Source organism: Saccostrea cucullata, unplaced genomic scaffold (assembly GCF_032062105.1).
Source record: "Saccostrea cucullata isolate Sc308-1 unplaced genomic scaffold, CSIRO_AGI_Scuc_v1 ctg3283, whole genome shotgun sequence".
In the NCBI taxonomy this organism is placed as follows: Eukaryota; Metazoa; Mollusca; class Bivalvia; order Ostreida; family Ostreidae; genus Saccostrea; species Saccostrea cuccullata.
Window position 1 is genome coordinate 20,252 of NW_026933368.1, and position 19,849 is coordinate 40,100.

The 19,849-nt window shown below is 32.9% G+C and overlaps 1 protein-coding gene across 1 annotated transcript; it reads right to left on the minus strand.

The window, feature by feature from the left end:
* Window positions 1–424: 424 nt before the first annotated feature.
* On the minus strand, window positions 425–17,792 carry LOC134238120 (interferon-induced protein 44-like). The gene is made up of 5 exons (XM_062720242.1): window positions 17,637–17,792; window positions 9,760–9,957; window positions 6,046–6,204; window positions 1,493–1,661; window positions 425–746 (listed from the first exon to the last, which is right to left on the minus strand). Exons 1-5 carry the CDS (start codon window positions 17,790–17,792, stop codon window positions 463–465), a joined length of 966 nt encoding a protein of 321 aa, XP_062576226.1. The 3' UTR covers window positions 425–462.
* Window positions 17,793–19,849: the final 2,057 nt, after the last annotated feature.

Here is a 19,849-nt window from a genome sequence, read left to right on the forward strand (position 1 = left end):
AGTGCCTGTGGTATGTTTAAAAAAAATCACTTAACACGTTATCATATTGAACTATAAATTATAGGACATTTACACATTCGTTCTGTATAACTCTCTCCTATTTTTCAAATTTATTAAGTATCAAGTACAATTTTCTTTTCTGAAAAATATGTGAAAACTAAACGCAGTTCTTACTCAAACTTTTTCTAACTGAATGGATGGATTGTGGTCATAGTGGTGGTTTGAGATGTCATCTCTAAAAGGGAGTTGACCAGATTGCACACCTTTCAGCACATACTTCATGCCTTTCTTTTGCTGATTACACATAAGAAATAAATAAAAGAAAGTGCTAAATAATTATCATAAAATCTCATATCATAAAATAAGTTCAGTTTCATTTCCATTTTTTTTTTTCAAAATTACAATTCTTTAGGTTGTATGCTGCTACTTTAAATCGTTATTGTCGAAGTTGTTAGCAAAAGGCTAATCATTTGCTGAATTGTCATTGGGGATAATTTGTCCATTTACGCGATCGTTTGCTCTCTCTATTATTGTTTTGATGTTAAACAGAGTAACCAAATCCTTGTAAACAGATGGGACCATTTCATCGCTGTAGCTAACCTGGGGGAGAACATCGTTCTCACATAGATCCAGGATGGCTGCCGCCTTCATGCAGTACTCTTTTACCATCTTGTGTCTGAACATCTGAGTAATATCCGCAATTCCTAAGCGATCGACTTTTGTCAACAGTATAACCTGAGGAATATCTATGAAAAGGAAAAAAAATACATAAAAAAGCAGTGTGGCAACGCACTTTGAAAAAATTACGCACTTTGAATTTTCTTTAAAGTGCCTTAAAATTGGGACAAAATCAAGGCACTTTGAAATTTTTCTTTCAAAGTGCGTTTAATTTGGGACCAAATCACACTTTGAAAAAATATATTAAGACTATGCAAAATTTGGGTTAGTGTTGGTTGCATGTTAACAAAGTTATACATTTTCTACGACTTTTTGCGACAACCTTCGTAGAACTGAGATACCATTTTCAACAACTATATTTTCTACGAATTTTGGGACAACCCTCGTATTTTCAACAATTAAAATTCCTAGCTATTTGTTTGGTTTTAAAGCTAATTCATTTGGTATATGGTAAATTTTCTTTTTTAAAAATGTATACAGCTGTTTAAACCTCGATCATTTCGTTAAAGTATTTTTAAAAAATGAAAAATGGTTAAATAAATTAAATACATTTGTATTTGTTTTCAGAATATTGTTTGAAATTTCAATTGCAATTTCGTTTTGAAACATTTATATGGATCCCAACTTTATCCCTCTTAACATTAAAACAAATTATTTATTATGTAATCTACAAATATCATTACATGGCATGGCATAACAGTGACAGTCAATTTAACATTTGAAAATCACAGCCCTTTTGAAAGGAACCGATCAGAGTATTGTTAAGAGAGAGAAAGAGTGGTATCAAACTAAGTACATTTCTTTGATTAAATACCTTCTCTAAACTCATTTTTGATTTTCTTTAATTGTCCTTCAACCTTCTTGTGTACGAATTCTTTTACGTCTGCTGCAAAAACGTACACAATACAGTGTGCCTTGTCTTTCTCTTCGGGGTCTTTACGATACATCTCATTATTCGATTGAATTGGGTTCGTGGAGTTTATCTTATGTTAAAAAAGGCAAGAATTATAATTTTGAATGTACACTACCTGAGGATAATTCCACATGAGTTTCATCCTTCCTGGCCCAGTGGTTCTTGAGAAGAAAATTTTTAAAAGATTTTTCCTATATATTCCTATGTTAAACTTTTAATGACCATTATTGCCCCATCATAGCCCCAGGGGTCATGATTTGAACACATCTGAATCTACACTACCTGAGGATGACTCCATATAAATATCACTAATCATGACTTTGAAATATACTCACCGTCAATAGAAACGCAACACCCAAATTTAAGGGGTGAAAATTATATACGGGATTTAACTATGTACCAAAAAAGTTAGGAAATCTTTTACTTTGCCAGATCAGTTATTTAACGGTTGAATGATTTTCATTTCATTACCGGAAGTTGATTTTTTAGCTCCCTGAACAGAAATCAAAAATTAGCATTTTTAATAAAATTATTGACAATATTTTGGGTTTTCAAGGTTTTGTACCTGTTAATTATAAGTCTTGTACCCAAAGTCCGGAAAAAATATCCTTCTTTCTCTTCCGGATGTGATGCCTGTATTTCCTCAAATTAACTGAAAGCACGCATTTTCATTGCTAATGTTGGAAATTTTCAAAATAAAGAAAAGGGAGAGCTACAGATGCAAATATACACTACATAACGACTTTTCGGGCTCATGTGTTTCAAAAGCATGAATGACAGTTCCTTGACCGGAAGTCCAAGGGTTACTACACTACGCCAAGTTAGAGAAAATTCGACCTCAGTGTCTGAAAAACAGGCATTTAAAAAATGACAAGAATATTTATTTCGCTCAGATTAAGACATTGATAAACTTACTGCATGGTAGAATTCGGGCTGCTTATGATGTACAAGGCTGACCAGCACGTTTTAATTGAATGGTCGGAAGGGGGGATGTTTTAAAAGTTATGTGTTACTTTCTAATTTCTAAAGATAACATTTTAAGTTTAAATGAAGTATCATTGTTTTGTAAATTTACTTTTTAAATTTATGTATTCATTCTTAATCTTATCTTTAAACCTTATAAAGTAACACATAACTCTAAACCATCCCCCCTTCCGACCATTCAATTAAAACGTGCTAGTCAGCCTTGTACAACATAAGCAGCCCGAATTCTACCATGCAGTAAGTTTATCAATGTCTTAATCTGAGCGAAATAGATATTCTTGTCCTTTTTTAAAAGCCTGTTTTTCAGATACTGAGGTCGAATTTTCTCTAACTTGGCGTAGTGTAGTAACCCTTGGACTTCCGGTCAAGGAACTGACATTCATGCTTTTGAAACACATGAGCCCGAAAAGTCGTTATATAGTGTATATTTGCATCTGTAGCTCTCCCTTTTCTTTATTTTGAAAATTTCCAACATTAGCAATGAAAATGCGTGCTTTCAGTTAATTTGAGGAAATACAGGCATCACATCCGGAAGAGAAAGAAGGATATTTTTTCCGGACTTTGGGTACAAGACTTATAATTAACATGTACAAAACCTTGAAAACCCAAAATATTGTCAATAATTTTATTAAAAATGCGAATTTTTGATTTCTGTTCAGGGAGCTAAAAAACCAACTTCCGGTAATGGAATGAAAATCATTCAACCGTTAAATAACTGATTTGGCAAAGTAAAAGATTTCCTAACTTTTTTGGTACATAGTTAAATCCCGTATATAATTTTCACCCCTTAAATTTGGGCGTTGCGTTTCTATTGACGGTGAGTATACTTGAAAAGAAAAATGAAAAGGTTTCCCTATATATTCCTATGTTAAACGTTTGTCGGCAATTTTGGCCCCACCCTAGCCCCTTGGGGTCATTATATGAACAAACTTGAATCTACACTACCTGAGGATAATTTCACATGAGTTTCATCTTTCCTGTCTTAATGGTTCTTGAGAAGATTTTTAAAGATTTTTCCTATATATTCCTATGGAAAACATTGATCGGCCATATTGGTCCCATCCTACCCTCGGGGTCATGATTTGAACAAACTTGAATCTACACTACCTGAGGATGATTCCACATGAGTTTCATCTTTCCCGGCTCAATGGTTCTTGAGAAGAAGATATTTAAAGATTTTTCCTATATATACCTATGTTAAACTTTGATCGGCCATTTTGCCCCCCCCCCCAGGAGTCATGATTTAACAAATTTAAATCTACACTACCTGATGATTCCACATCTTTCATCTTTCCTGGCCCAGTGGTTCTTGAGAAGAATATGGTTTTTTTTTAAATGCCATTAATTTTTCTCTAATTCTTAATTATCTCCCCTTGGAAAAGGGCATGGCCCTTCATTTGAACAAACTTGAATCCCCTTTACCCAAGGATATGTTGAAGCATGTTTGGTTGAAATTGGCCCCGTGATTCTTGAGAAGAAGATGAAAATGTAAAAAGTTTACGACGACAACAACGACGACTACAACATGGTCGACGACGACAGACAACGGACAAATTTTGATCAGAAAAGCTCACTTGAGCCTTCGGTTAAGGTGAGCTAAAATGAGTACTCATGACTTTCTTGTTTTAAGAAGAAGATTTCAAATCTCTTTTTGATTTATTCATATGCAATTTCATTACTGATTTAGGCCAGACTCTTCCTCTGTGGTTCATGATTAAAACATGTATGAATCTAGGCTACACAAGAAAACAAAAATGATATACCATTGCCCGGCTTTCCTTTTAAAACAAGACGTGTTTGTGAAACACTTTGGCAACATATCGAGGATTTATCTTTTCTTAAAATGCAAATTTAATATTTTGGTACACAAAGATTGTCATGGTAGCCTTATGGTAGAGCGTTCGCTTCGTGATCGGGAGGCCTGGGTTCGATTCAAGGAGTCAAGGTTATTGTATCCAATGAAACGTCTTTTCACAAAAAATATTTATGTGAAGTATGAAAGTCCTAACTCTAACCTTTCAAAAGGTATGGAACCGATCACGGTAGCCTAGTGGTAGAGCGTTCGCTTCGTGATCTGGAGGCCTGGGTTCGATTCTCGTTCGCGGCGCCGCGTCATACCTAAGACGTTAACAAAGGTAGTGACTGTTCCTTCGCCAAGCGCTCGGCACTCGAAGTGAAAGTCACGGGCCTTTCGGATATGACCTTAAAAAAGTAGATCCCGTGTCACGGTAAGGCGCTGGCACGATAAAGAACCCTCACTGCTCAATGGCCCTGAGTGCCGAGTATAGGTCTAAATTTGAAGCCCTTCACCGGCATACGGTGACCTCTCCATATGAGTGAAAAATTCTCAAGAGGGACGTTAAACAATATACAATCAATCAATCAATCAATCAATCAAAAGTTATGGCCAAGATTTAAAATTTTAAAAAAGTATGTCAAACTTCAAGGTCAAAGTCAGAGGGTCAAAAATCTTGATATTAAATGAAAGATTTTGTCTCATTCATTAAATACGAAAAGAAAGAAAGCAGTGGTCCTTACATTAGAAAAGTTATGGTCAATGTTTGCTTTTAAAAAGAGGGTCACACTCCAAGATGAAGGTCAAAGGGTAAAAGTTCTTGGTATCCAATGAACGGTCTTCTCACGGGAATAACACATGTGAAAAATGGAAGCACTAGCCTTAACTATTCAAAAGTAATGACGAAGGTTAAAGTTTTTTATTAGTACTAAAATCTCCAAGGTAGATGTCAAAATGTTAAAGTTTTTGTATCTCATAAAATGTCTTTGCTCAATAAATACATATTTGCAGTCTAAAAGTCTTTGTATCTATTGTTCATAAGATATGGTACTTTGTGTACATGTAAACGTGGGTCAAACTCCAATTGCAAGTTTAAGGTCAAAAGGTCAAATTGTTAAATGGCAATACCCAAAGAAAGGTCTAGTAACAAGGAATATACATATGAAATATGAAAGTTAAGCCCCACTAAATGAAAAGTTATGGGCAAGGCTAAAGTTTTGTGGACATACAAACAGCTAGACATACAACTATACAGACGGACGGACACAATTAAAACTATATATCCCTAAAACTTCGTTTACAGGAGCATAAAAAACAAAGCTTTCATTTGAAGAAATTTGAAGTCACTGTTGGATCAATTTATGCTCTGTGGCAAGTTTGATTGTAGCAATGAAAATAGTTTCTAGAAGTTAAAAATTTAAAATATAAAACGAGAATGACAAGAACAGACAATGGTGTCATTTTGATCTGAAAAGCTCAATTTAACCATGTTCTAGTGAGCTAAAACATAAATGTCAACAAAAGAAACAATAAGAAAGAGAAAGAAAAATAATTTTAAGCAACAGTATAATCTCTCGGCAAATGCTTTCTTGGTGCAAAAATATAGATTCGCATTAAGCTTTGCAATGTCGAAAGAATGGATTACAAAAAGAGAAACTTTATCTTTTTTTCCTACCAAATAATTAGATTTGATAAAACCTCTGCACATCATCTTGATATCATCAGTATGTACTCCCTTGTTTTCTTCACTTTGTAGTCCCGGCGAGTCAAACAATTGAATAGGTAATTCTGCATCTTGACCATTCGTTTTGATTTTCAGCTTATATGAAATAAACTACAAAATATTAAACTGTATTTTATATTGTTGGAAAAATATTTGCAGACTTCAAAAAGAAAACTCAACAGATTTTTTTTAACTTTCCCCAATAATATTTTGTGCTTAATATATGAGAAATTTAATTTGTACATAATTTTCAAAAAAAAATTTCATAAGCAAAACCTCATAAAATCATAACTACAGTGTGATGAATATTCTATATGAATGAAAATCTTCTATACACATAATAAAGTTTAAGCAATCAAATCTTTATATCCATATTGGCAATTTTTACGTGTATGCATTTAATTAACAATTCATTCAGGGGGATCCGACCCCCGCCCGCCCCCGAACTACTCATGGTCTTCTTTTTTCCTTAAGCGAGGGACACAGATTCTCTGAGGGCGACTTCGATTCGTACCCGAGTACGTACTCGAGTTACTTGAGTTTCAATCGAACGACCATAGTTACTACTCAAAATACGTCTTATGACTTTATGAACTCTACCCAAGCAAACCCAGCCATACAGTAGGATTACTAGAGTTTCGATATGGCGGCGTCGAAAGATAAACCCGAACGTAGGAATTATTTTTTTTACTAAATATTATGTTTAGCATCGCTTATCTATGGCATGCCCTTTTACTATTTATTCGTGAACTAAAAATTTTCTCTCAATAAGAGAGATATCTCTCTAGCATATAGAGATATCTCTGCAGCTTATAGAGATATCTCTTTGACTAAAAGAGATATCTTTATACCCTAGAGAGATAAACAAAAGATATATCTCTTTTTGTGAGAGATATCTCTTTTACTTAGAGAGATATCTTTATAAGCTAGAGAGATATCTCTTTAAGCGAGAGAGATATCTCTTAAAGTTAGATAGATATCTCTTTAACAAGGTTAAAAGAGATATCTTTCTTAGTTAGAGAGATATCTCTTTAGATTTTCAAAAAGAGATATCTTTTTAAGCTAAAGAGATATCTCTTTTAATGAAAGAGATATCTCTTTTCTAGTGATGCTTAAAATAGAATAATTAATTCTCCACTTTAAAACGAAAGTGAAACAGGAAGTAAAGTCTCTGGAATAGTTTCGTAAATCGTTAATCCTTTACTTAAAACAAATAATAATGGTAGCTACGTTGACAAAATGCTAAAAGTTTAATATTAGTAAGCATTTATATAATCTCAAATGCAATGGACCGAATTTTCTCAGCTTATGAAATAATCATCTATTTCTAATTTGAGTATTTCCGTCAATAAAAAGCTTACTTCCGGTAAGGGGGAAGTCATTTGAAATGGAATTTAAATAAAAAAAAATCTTTGCAATAAAGAGAAATCTCTTTTTGCTTGAGAGATATCTCTTTTAGACACTTTCGAAAGATATTCCTTTCACTTTAAGAGATATCTCTTAAGATAAACCAACAGAGATAACTCTTTTACTTAAAGAGATATCCTTTTAACTTAGAAAGATATCTCCAAAAGTAAAAGAGATATCTCCCTAGGTGAAAGAGATATCTCTTTAACGTTTAGAGATATCTCTTTTCACAAAAGAGATATCTTTTCAAGGAGAAAGAGATATCTTTTCAAGGAGAAAGAGATATCTTTTCAATTGGAAGAGATACCTCTCTAATTAAAAGAGATATCTCTCTAAGTATAAGAGATATCTCTCTAAGTTTAAGAGATATCTCTTTCTCATAGAGATATCTCTTAAAAATGAGAGATATCTCTTTAAGTTTAGAGATATCTCTATTTTTAAAGAGATATCTCTCAAAATGAGAGATATCTCTGTAATTTTGAGATAAATTTTGTTTTCCGAATAAATAGTAAAAGGACTTGCCATACTTATCCTTAAAAGCAAACTTCAAAACGCACTTTCTACATGAACGCTTTATAATTTAAATGAATATATGTTTATTTGATTAGAATTTTCAGGCTTACTGCCCGACAACAGCAGAGACATGATTTTAAATTCGAAACCAATAAAGTTCAGAGCTGAAAAAGAAAAAAAAATTTCAACTGCAGCAAAAGCTATAGAGAAAATTAACTAACAGATGATGTAAAAATGGACCCATTCGACCGCCTTTTAAAACTCATTGAGGAAATTTATTTTATTTTTGCTACCCTTGAAACTCATATGTGTTGGCTTGAAAACCACATGTTTGTGTAAACGTCCGGTTATGTGACGTTAACCAAGAGTTAATACTCGGGTATGAATCGAAGTCGTCCTGAATTAGCTTGTTTAGAAATTAGTCCCTTTGACCTAAACAATTAGAATATAAGAATGGATGGTAATACTTTAAAAAAAAAAATATATTTCATTCTAGGAAATGTTTGTCGATCAGGACACAAGACTGAAAAAAACTGAAAAACCGCGTTTAAACACAGCCATCGGCACTAAAGTCAATGTATTAACAAGGAACATCCAAACGATATTTAAAATTATTCAATGTTTTGTAGTTGAATATGGAATTCATTTCACGAGTTTAACAGGATATTTTGATATGTTCACGATTGCGAAGCATTAGTGAAAATATATAAAAAAAAAATCCTGTCTCATGAGTGAGTTTTTAAACTTTTAAAAGTTTATTACATTTTCTTTGATTTCCCCTTTGCCTATTTGTCTTTTTTTAATACAGACAGAGGCTATAGGACGTCATAGTTGAGACGTTGAGACGTCATAGCTTAGGTAGCCGAATGATTCGAGATTGAAAACAGTGTAAACATAGATTTCAGCAACATATTTGAGGGGAACTTTAGCAGTCTTATTCTCTGTCAGAATGGGATAACTAACTCTCTCTCTCTCTCTCTCTCTCTCTCTCTCTCTCTGTCTCTCTTATATATATATTATTATTACTATCCAAATGCAAGGAATATTTTTACAAACACTCTTCGTTATGCCAAGGTAAATCGAGGATTTTACCGAACTTCTGATATTTTTCACACTGTGACAGAATATCATTTAGATATTTTTTTTACACTGTGACATATATCACTTTTGTATAATAGATAAATTTCAGTATTTCACTGTTGAAAATGTAATAAAATATCAGAGACTGGCAATTTTTATTACTTACTGTGGCAGAAACAACTAAAAAAACATTGAAACATTCAAATTCTTTGTTCATTGTTTTTTTTTTCCCTGATTGATAAATATCACAAAATATTTCTGCAAATTAAGCACGATTTATACATATCAAACTGATAAATTTAAATTCCAACGTAAATCATGCGAAATTATGTTCACATAAAAAACGCACGAGTTTCACTTAAAAAATTAATTAGGACATTCACATGACATTCTTATGTGGAACTTTCCGCATGGTTTTTGTATGATTTTTGCATGAATATTAACATGATTTTTAAAAATAATTTTTTTAATGAAATCTTAAATTTATGCATCAATATCATAATGCAGTCTTCTTTATTTTTGAGTTTTTATCTCTTTCTTATTTAAAGTGCATGGTATGAAGCATGTGTGCATAATTTATCTCAAAAACATTGATCTTTTAACACCCTTTAATATTATTATTTTTTTTATCAAATATCAAGCCAGAAATTTCCAAAAAGCACTTACCCTTCTTGTTAAACTTTCTGCAGTCATTGGTCCAACTGGAGCTTGTTTAATAACTCTTCCTTCTTGTAGTAATGCTGTCAAACACGCATTAACAAAGGATGATTTTCCACATCCAGTTTGTCCGAGAAGTAAAATATTTAAGGTTGTGTCGTTTCTAGGCTTAATCTCCAATATTCTTCTTAGAAAATTTTCTTTAATCTAAAGAGAAACCGGAATATTTAGGAAGAACAGTCCTTGTCCAGTCTTGATTTTAGGGAAAATGTACGTTTAACCTTGATAACACACAAAAATGTTTATATGTAAAGCAATAGACTTTCAAGTTGTTGTGGAAAATGAATTGAATCATTAAACACGTAGGAGAAGAGATTTGAAGAAGAATAACAGACCACTAACACTTATGGATTGAACGACCACATACAGCAAGTTTTCACAATGTTGTTGTACATGTAGCAAGACATGAAATAAAACATAGAACAAAGTACTTGATAATTCCCATATGTCGCCTTTTTTTCGTCGTGAAATTAAAGAAGTGGACTCGAGAAATAAAATTGGATACAAAAAAATGAAACCCGTGTATTTAGATTTAGTGTTACATGTATAACACTGATAAGTAATAATCTATATATCAATTTAGTACATGGGACTAGACTGAATCTGGGTTTCCATATTACGTGCTCCATATTTGGTCAGGGGAGGGATCTGACAGTAACAGTTTTAACATCAAATGGAATTGAGTATAAAGGTCTGCAAACTCTAACATCAGAGGTTTTTTTTTTTATTGTCACCTGATTCTTTCGAAAAATTGCTAAAAAAAGCTTTTGATGCAAGTTTCATTATCTGTTTTAATGTCAGACAAACGTGGATAACTACAATTTTTGATTTTTCAAAATAGTAGTAATTGTTTAGATATTTGTAAACATTGTCGTTTTCACTCATTTTTCAAAACATAGGATGAATATTGTGAACAGAGATTTTTACTGTCACATGTTTCTGTAAAACAGTGTAAACTAACCCCAAAATGATGTAATTCAATTTTGCTATGAGTCAGAAAGTTAATAAAACATCATCAGTGATAATTTGCTTAATGTTGACAAACAGTACATTGGTTGGTGTAAGTCCTTGTCGCAAAGGACGGTATCCATTTGTGAGGCCGATTATATGACAAATTAACAGCAAGGATACCATAGGTTGACCTTTATCTTCCGCCATAACAGTGCATCAGGATTTTTCATCTATAGGAAAAAAGTTCTTTGAACCTGTAACCTGCATAGCTCGCTAGGAAAACATTACCTCAATGTATATTGAATAACGGAAAAATTTTACGACCTGCTATATTTTACTTATTTTTAGGAATTTGATAAATTCGTAAAATTTAAACGTGTAAAATTTCAAAGAAGTACAAAAACATTCAATATCTTATGTATTAAAGTAATGTTAATTGCCATTAAGCTTAGAACTGTTGGTAATTTTGAGCAATATTCAGTTGAATATCAATTGGAATCATTTACATGTAGGTAAATTTTGATTTACTAGCATGAATTATACAAGCATCGCCAATTACCTGTAAACTCTGTAATTAGTACTTTTCGAGACGCATAGATTGTTATAATAATTTATTTAGTATAGATTTGTCTTCAAATCATACCCGATTTTTAAGTCTTCTTAAAAGCAGGAATATTAATTGATTGATTGTATATTGTTAAACGTTCCTCTCGAAGATTTTCACTCATATGGAGACGCCACCACTTGCCTGTGGAGAGCTCCTAATTTTGTCCTATACTCGGCACTCAGAGCCATTGAGCAGGGAGGGATTTTTTCGTGCCAGCACCTACTGCGTCAAGGGATCTGGATTTTTACGATTTTATCCGAAGGACCAGTCTCCACGTCTCACAGTGTGATTCGAACCTACGACGTAAAGATTGACTCCTTACTTTGCGACTCTAGAGCAGATGCTCTAACTTCTGCGCCACGCGGGCGTTTAAATACAGGAATGAATGAGAGGCATGTGTTATATAAAGGTAAATAAACAAACGGATTTGAATTCGTTGAATCATTATCAAGGCGGGATAATGTTTTTTATATTGCATTGTCCAGAAACATTTATATGAATGTAAATATATTCAAACAATCATTGGATTTTTTCCACCGATGACTTTAATTTAATATGGACATGCGCAATTCTTAAAAAAATTAAAGCGATAAAATAAAAATCACACTACTTGAACCAAAATTCGTACAAAATTTAAAGCAGTAGAAATAACCCGTTAAGAGAGGGTTGTCCGAGTTCTACCAATTAGAAATTGGTATACATATGCATGATAACCAACATTTTATATATAATGAACATTAATGCCATGTATTATCTCTATAAATAATATTTTTATCTTTGATCAATGAATTATTCAAAATAGCTCAACAAAAACAACGCCAAAACGCCGCTCGTGCAGGTTTTAAATTTGTTCTGGAAACGTGCATCTTTCAGTGAAAATTTGTTCAATGCATAATTTGACATTGTATTGATTTTCATCTCGTTGTCGAGGTTTCCGTTTCACACTAGTTACATTAAGGAATAAATCAAGAAATTCATTCTTTTTTTAGAATAGACAATGCTGCATCCATAAATCTAAACACTCGCATAGTTTGCGACGGTCTCCACTTTTGACATCCAGTTCTCGACTTGATTTTGTCATTTTTGGAGGTCTACTAAACGCGTCTACTATCGTACTATCGTACGACAAGTCGGCTATTGTCATATTTGCTTGTTTCATTTAGCGTCAGTGTTGCTCTGCATTTTTGACGCTTAATGATATAATTAACCGGTGATTTAGCATTAGCGGTTGAGAATGCCAGTTATTAATGCACTGATTGATGCATTAAGCGTTGTAACGCTAAATGTTATTTGTTTCATTAAGCGGCGTTTTAACATTAGCATTTGCTACAACGCAGGCTTACTCTCACTTCCTGCCTACATTATGGAACCAGCAATTTGGCCATAAGATATCTGTTTAATACAATTCAATTATAATTCAATTATACTCGATGAATTGTTAGGGGGGGGGGGTAGACAATATTTTCCATCTAAATAGGGTTATATTATCCCCATATTTTGAAAACGTACAGTGAATTTGTTGAATGTTTCTAAAATCTAACAACCAAGCTCTATGATAAACGTAATGACTTAAACTTTTCTTTCGTCAACTTCCCTTTCTTAAGGGGGATGTACGGCCATATTTAGTGCAGTGAGAACAAAATGTAAACATTTCTTCAAATGGCTAAAGTACATTATATTTTGATCAATTCTAAACCCTTATGATAAAGATACAATAAATATGCATAACTGAATGCATATTGTGCATATATAATCTATACTTTTGCAGAAAAATGTTTTTGATATGCTCCTAAGAACTGCGCAGCTACAGAATTCAGCAGAGCCTTAAAAAATCCAAAAAAATACGCAAAATGTGCATTAATGTTTTCTCTACAACCATTTGTTGAGAAAAAGTCTAAATTTTGCACTTTTAAATGATAATTTTAAGTTCAAAACAAGGTATCGTTGTCTTCAAAAAGAGTGTAAAGAACCCTGAAAGTAGTTCATTGATAGCAGCACGTGGTCTATTTTTAGCACAGAATTTTGTTTTCCAGACCTCTTCTTAATATGGAGGGACATAACAATCTTTAAATGTAGAAGAGAATTACAGTTGAAAAATATTTCAAATAATATGAACACTTTTCAAAGAGGAATTGTGTTATACTGTGGCTTGAAGTAATTTATTTAGTATTATAATCGAACAGTTGTTAAATAGTGTACGTATTGAAATAAACTTTTTGATTCCAGGTAAGGAAAAATGAGCACCATCAAAGTTTAAAATTAAGAGTTTGTAAGTTTGCCACAGATAACTTATAATATCTATCAAAAGTTTAATTATCACCAATGAAACACAAAGAAATTAAACACCTAAAATCGATATGAAAAACCTTGTGTTAGTATCTACTAGTACGAGGGGTGATCAAAAAGTTCTCGAACTATCTCTATATCTACAAAACCACAATTTAGATTAGAAACAAATTTGGTGCACACTTAAGTTTTATAAATAGCATATGCCGAATAAAGATTTGCTCACAATGTGAAAATAAAGTCATTATGCAGGTACTTGTGACGAAAAATGGTTGTCTCAGTGGAATTCATTCAACAACCGACTAAAATAATTATGGTGTATTTTAAAACTGCCTTTGAAGTAACGTAAAAGAATTTGTTCATAGTTTATTAAGACAAATGACTTCCTAATAATTCAATCAATGATTGGATAGACCGTTTTAGGGAAGGAAGGCAGATGGTTGAATATGATACTTGTTATGTTGCCCGGTGAAAGGAAATTTGAAAAGGAATTTGTTTTTAATTAAGCATTATGCTATCAAAGATCTCCAATTTACACTTTGAAAAATACTTGAATACTTGAATATTTCAACAATAATATAACTATCAAATACCTAAGATATCGTTTACTTTTGATCAACCCCCCCCCCCCTATATACTCTGTCAAATAAACATTTACAATTTTCATTACAGCGGAGCAACATTTGAAAAGGAATAAAATCATTCATAGTGGGTTAGGAGATTTAATGAATATTTTTTTTTTCTATTTGCCCATTTTGTCAAAATTACAATTTTACAGAGTAAAGAAAAAAAATCAACAAAATTATTATTTATACCATCTTTAAAATGACGTTTGGTGGACCTCCCAACTCAGGGAAAATTATTGGGTCCGTATTTATGGTGTGAGAAAAAATCCTTAAAATTTAAACATATTTGTTGACGGGAGAAAAAAAATCCTGTAATTGGATGTAAAATAAAATTGAGTCGGGCCATTTTTATTCAGTAGATCGGGAGAGAGGGCAACCAAATATTTTTACAACAAATGGTCTTATAAGGCTAGTACATGTTCCATCACATACTTAGTAATGCAATTTTTTTAATCTTTGGCACTATTTTGAAAAAAAGAACATAGGATTTTCGGAAGGGGGGAGGGGTAGTCTCTCCTTTTTTTGCGATGATAGACATAGCATATGCAATGGACCTTTGTTTGCAAACATTGTTATTGCTTCTAAATTTAAAAAAAAACAACTCTATATATTTTATCAAGCTTCGTATGTTCAATGATCGAGAGCTTACAACGTAGCCAACATAATGAAACATGATGCGTTTTTATGTCCAAACATTACTCCATACGATGTGTTGGTCATTGCAAACAATCAAGCTATTTATGTGAGGTGCCTGAAGGAAATCCTTTAACTGCCTATTTTTTCTATCTAACTGCTAAACAAAATAGACATATGTACCAACTTTTCGATTGTAAGACATGTAATTGCAATTTGTTTTTCATGCACCGCATATTGTTTAACATTTTCAAATTAAATGCTTAGCATCCTCCTTGCAGTGCCCCATTTGAAAATAACTTCTATCGCCACAGAAAAAAAGACCCGACGTAAACACATATGTTTAGGGCATTTTTTTAGCTTTTTTCTTGAGTTTTAAAGAAACCAACAAATTATCAAGACTTGTTCCAAGAAAAATTAAATATAATCGTAGTAATAAACGCATCAATCCACAGCAGATATATGCACATGTCAAACACGTGCCCAGTGTATAAATATTTACTAGGAAACTGGAGCTGTGAGCAGAACAGTTTTTCCCGATTTGCTGGAGTGGGGTTAAAATCGCGTTTTTTCATTAATCAGACGAAGCGATGCAACAAATAAAAGTAGTAAGTAATATTACCTAATGATTATTACTTAGTAATTTCTTGTCTTGATGTTTTTATGGTCGCATTTATTCTAAAATCAATGTTATTCGAACTCTGTGTGACAGAGGAATGGCGGACGAAATAAACACATGGCCTCAGGAAGACACACATATGAAAAATCAAATTTTCAAGAATTCTAGATAATGACAAGAAAAAAGCGAAACAAATGGTTGTAGCCATATTATCAATGAATCACACTAACACCATTTTCAATGCATTTTTTATCTCGTGAATGCTGTAGCTGCGCAGTTCTACAATGATTAATTTCCTCCTAATTAAAACAAAATAAACTTAATTATTTACTAATTTTGGTCTCTAACAGTAGGTAACTAGTGCATTAACACTTTGAGTTACTTTGGGCTAGTTTAGACGAGTATTAGGCGCATTCTTGGCATTTCTTATTTCACACCAGACTAGATCCAATTGGCTTGTACATCCCCCTTAAGCAGTAATATACCATCATCACCTGCATACTGAGTGTATATATCTGAGTTAATTCGACATGCAATAGTATTCTCTACGTATGATTATTTTATAAAACGAGGTAAATTATTGACAAATAAGTTTATGAAACAAGATTAACAGCAGTCTTGTTTAAAATATAAAAAAAAATTTAAAAATATAAAAAAAAAGTTCTATGGTCGATACAATGCCCTTGTCCGCAAATACAATTTATCATCGAGGCAAATGCTGACTGACGTTTTTCATACTTTTAGTTAGTCCATTATTAATATACTGAATTGACGACGGATTTTCCAATTATTTAATAATGATAATTTCCATTCCTACGTCGACACGATATATCCTGGTGAGCTTGAGATAAAAGATACCACAGAGTCCGACACTTCTGCTTCATACTTGGATATTTTACTTGAAAAAGACACTAATGGTAATTTAACAACCAAGCTATATGATAAACGTGATGACTTTAACTTTTCTATCGTCAACTTCCCTTACTTATGCAGCAATATACCTTCATCACCTGCATACGGTGTATATATATTTTAGTTGATTCGATACGCAAGAACATGCTCTACGTATGAACAATTTCTTAAACGAGGCAAATTATTGACAAGCAAGTTGATGAAACAAGAATATCAACAGTCTCGTTTAAAATCATCATTTCGTAAATTCTCTGGTCGATACAATGACCTTGTCAGCAAATACAATTTATCATTAAGTGAAATGCTGACTGACGTTTTTCATACCAATTGTTAGTCCATTATTTATAAACTGAATTGACGACGGATTTTTTTCCGTTATTTCCTGATCATGACAACGAGCACACGGCGGGTGTGACCGGTCGGCAGGGGATGCTCACTCCTCCATGGCACCTGATCCCACCTCTGATGTTTCGGAGGTCCGTGTTTACTCTGCTCTTATTTTGTATATTGTTTAATGGACGTTGAGATTGAATACTGTTCGTTATTTCCATATTCTTCTTCCCGAGTATGACAAGGAACACAAGGCCATGGCGGGTCAAGTATAGTATACGGATATGTAGTTCCTGTGGATTCGCTCATATTGAAATAGGAGTGAATACTCCTTTTAACTGTAATAGTAATTTGAAATAAAAAATATTAAATATCATATTTATTTTTGCATTAAACTAAATTTATTGCATTCATAAATATTCATAAGTATTATGTATATGAATACATAAAAATGCAAACTTATATGAATATAAATGTTTATTAGCACTCTAATATCTAACGAAAGTCTACGGGTCGACAGGTCTACAGGTCTACGGGTCTACAGGTCAACAGCTCTACGTCGACAGGTCTACATCTTTATATAGCACCCGCTAATATTAACATTTTATATTAAACTATTTCACATTCTTCCCAATCACCTTAGAAACCCAATCACTTATTATTATTCATTGAAATTGAATAACATTTACACATCTCATATAATTTTTACTTTTATCTGTTACCTCATTTACAAATAGACTTGTCAAAAAATTCGTATATTGTTAAAAAAAATATTATCATACATCTGAATTTTTAATACTATAATATCTAGGAAACATTGAAACCCTTGTTTCTTAACACGTATAATCATATTTATTGTGACCTTGATACCCTGACGACCTGTTGACCCGTAGACCTGTCGACCTGTAGACTTGTAGACCCGTAGACCTGTTGACCTGTCGATCTGTAGACCTGTGGACCTGTCGACTTGTAGACCCATAGACCTGTAGACCCGTAGATCTGTAGAAACCGTTGACATGTAGACCCGAAGACCTATCGACCCGTAATGCAAGTACTCCAAGACAAACTTTATCAACTCCAATTCCTGACGAACGGTAATTGTTCTTAGAATAATAAATATATAATTAAATTAATGAAATTAGATTAACAAGTAACTTGCATGGAATTATAATTTATGAACCTCAAATGTACTCTGGATAACACAAACCTTCATTAAATATTCAAAACCTCTAAGCTTGAACCACTGATACATACGTACATTATCATGCAGTTATATTTTTTAAATTGAAAAACATTAAGTCACACCTTAATAACCTGGGCCAGAAAAGACCAGGTGTTTTCACTCAGAAGTGTGATAGTAGTAATGTCAGATGCAATTTTTAAAAATATTCACTGCTTTGTAATGTCTTAACTTGTTGACAAAGAACATGTTATTTCTAATTACAGTCCCAAAACTCCTTGTAATCCTACACACCTGGAGAAGCGTGTTTTACAAACTCCCGGTGCTCCCTCAAGATCTGAAAAATTTATGAAGAAAGTTGATAAAGTTAAAGGCAAGAAAGTTGTGAAGCTCAGTTATCCTTGTAAGACGCTTCAGGAAATGTCAGCAGCTGCTGACACAGCATGGCACAAAAGGGGATTTGACAGTCTTAACTTGTAAGACCTGAATTTATTTTGGTAGCATTGGTAATCCTATATATTGATATACTATTAAGATTAATATATATAATTTAGAGTGTTACTCTCTAGAATTTTTTAACTGAAGCATATTTTTTATCCTCTCAAATACACAATTGCTCCTCTGAATGGTGTACATGTACATGTATATGATTTGGCATTGTATTCTTTATGAATCTAAATCAATAAAGGAGATATTTCGATAAGGCTCTTTTTTGGCCCATGTTTTTTGCGATAAATGAAATTAGGCTGCACACAATTTTAAACTTACTTTCATTATTTTCAACATGTCTAATTGTGTGCCATGTATATTTTTGCAGGGGAAAAAATTAGGATAAAATTGGAATTATCGGCCAAAGTATATGGTACCCTCAACCGCTTTAAAATTGGGCATATGGGAAAATGTCGGAGGGTTATGATGTTTAAACTTCTAGTACACCATGTGTTGCATTCTGAACCAAAACCATACTTTGGTTATTGATTACATATATGTACAGTAATATTATACTGAAATATGGTTGTGGTTCGCAATGCAACACACACTTAAATAGTAATGACTTGGCTAATTTTGCAATCTGTTAAGATATGGTTAATTTTATTTAAACATTTAATCGAGTATATTATAACGTGTCTGTATGTCTGTTTGTGAGGGAAACTACAACTTTGACACCAGAGAGGGCAGTTGCAATATATAAATACCAAGCTTACACTTAGTGTTTCATAGTAAACAATATTGATTGTTTATAGTTTATCTAGGTCAAACTTTTTTGATTTGGGTATGTTGCAGTATCACAGATTAAACATGCGTCTTTTTTCTGTCCCAGATGGATATGGAGAAAACGAACAGTATACAATATCAAAGTCCTATAAACACTATAAAATAGGAGCAGAGCAAACACGGACCTCCACATCATCAGAGGTGGGATCAGTTGCCATTGAGGAGTGAGCATCACCTGCATACAGAGTTTATACAATTCAGCTGATTTGGTAAGCCAGATCATGCTCCATACGTATGAACAATCTTTAAAACGAGATAAATTATTGACAAACAATTTGATGAAGCAAGAATATCAGCAGTTTCGTTTATAGTCATCAATTCATAAGTTCTATGTTCGATACAATGACCTTAAGTTCTATGGTCGATACAATGACCTTGTCAGCAAATACAATTTATCATTGACTCAAATGCAAATTGACGTTTTGCATACTAATTGTTAGTCCATTATTTATACACTGAACTGACGACAAATTTTCCGTTATTTCCCGATCATGACAAGGAGCACATAGTTGGTATGACCGGTCCAAAGGGGATGCTTACTCCTCCATCGCATCTGATCCCAACTTTGATTATATGTAGGTTCGTGTTTGCTCTTTTTCCTATTTTGTATTGTTTTGTGG

Coding starts and splice junctions, on each gene's coding strand:
- LOC134238120 (XM_062720242.1), bottom strand. CDS start 17,792: ATGTCAACGGTTTCTACAGATCTACGGGTCTACAGGTCTATGGGTCTA. Junction 6,205..9,759: donor CAGAAAGTTTAACAAGAAGG/GTAAGTGCTTTT, acceptor AATATTTTGTAG/TTTATTTCATATAAGCTGAA. Junction 747..1,492: donor CAAAAATGAGTTTAGAGAAG/GTATTTAATCAA, acceptor TCCTTTTCATAG/ATATTCCTCAGGTTATACTG.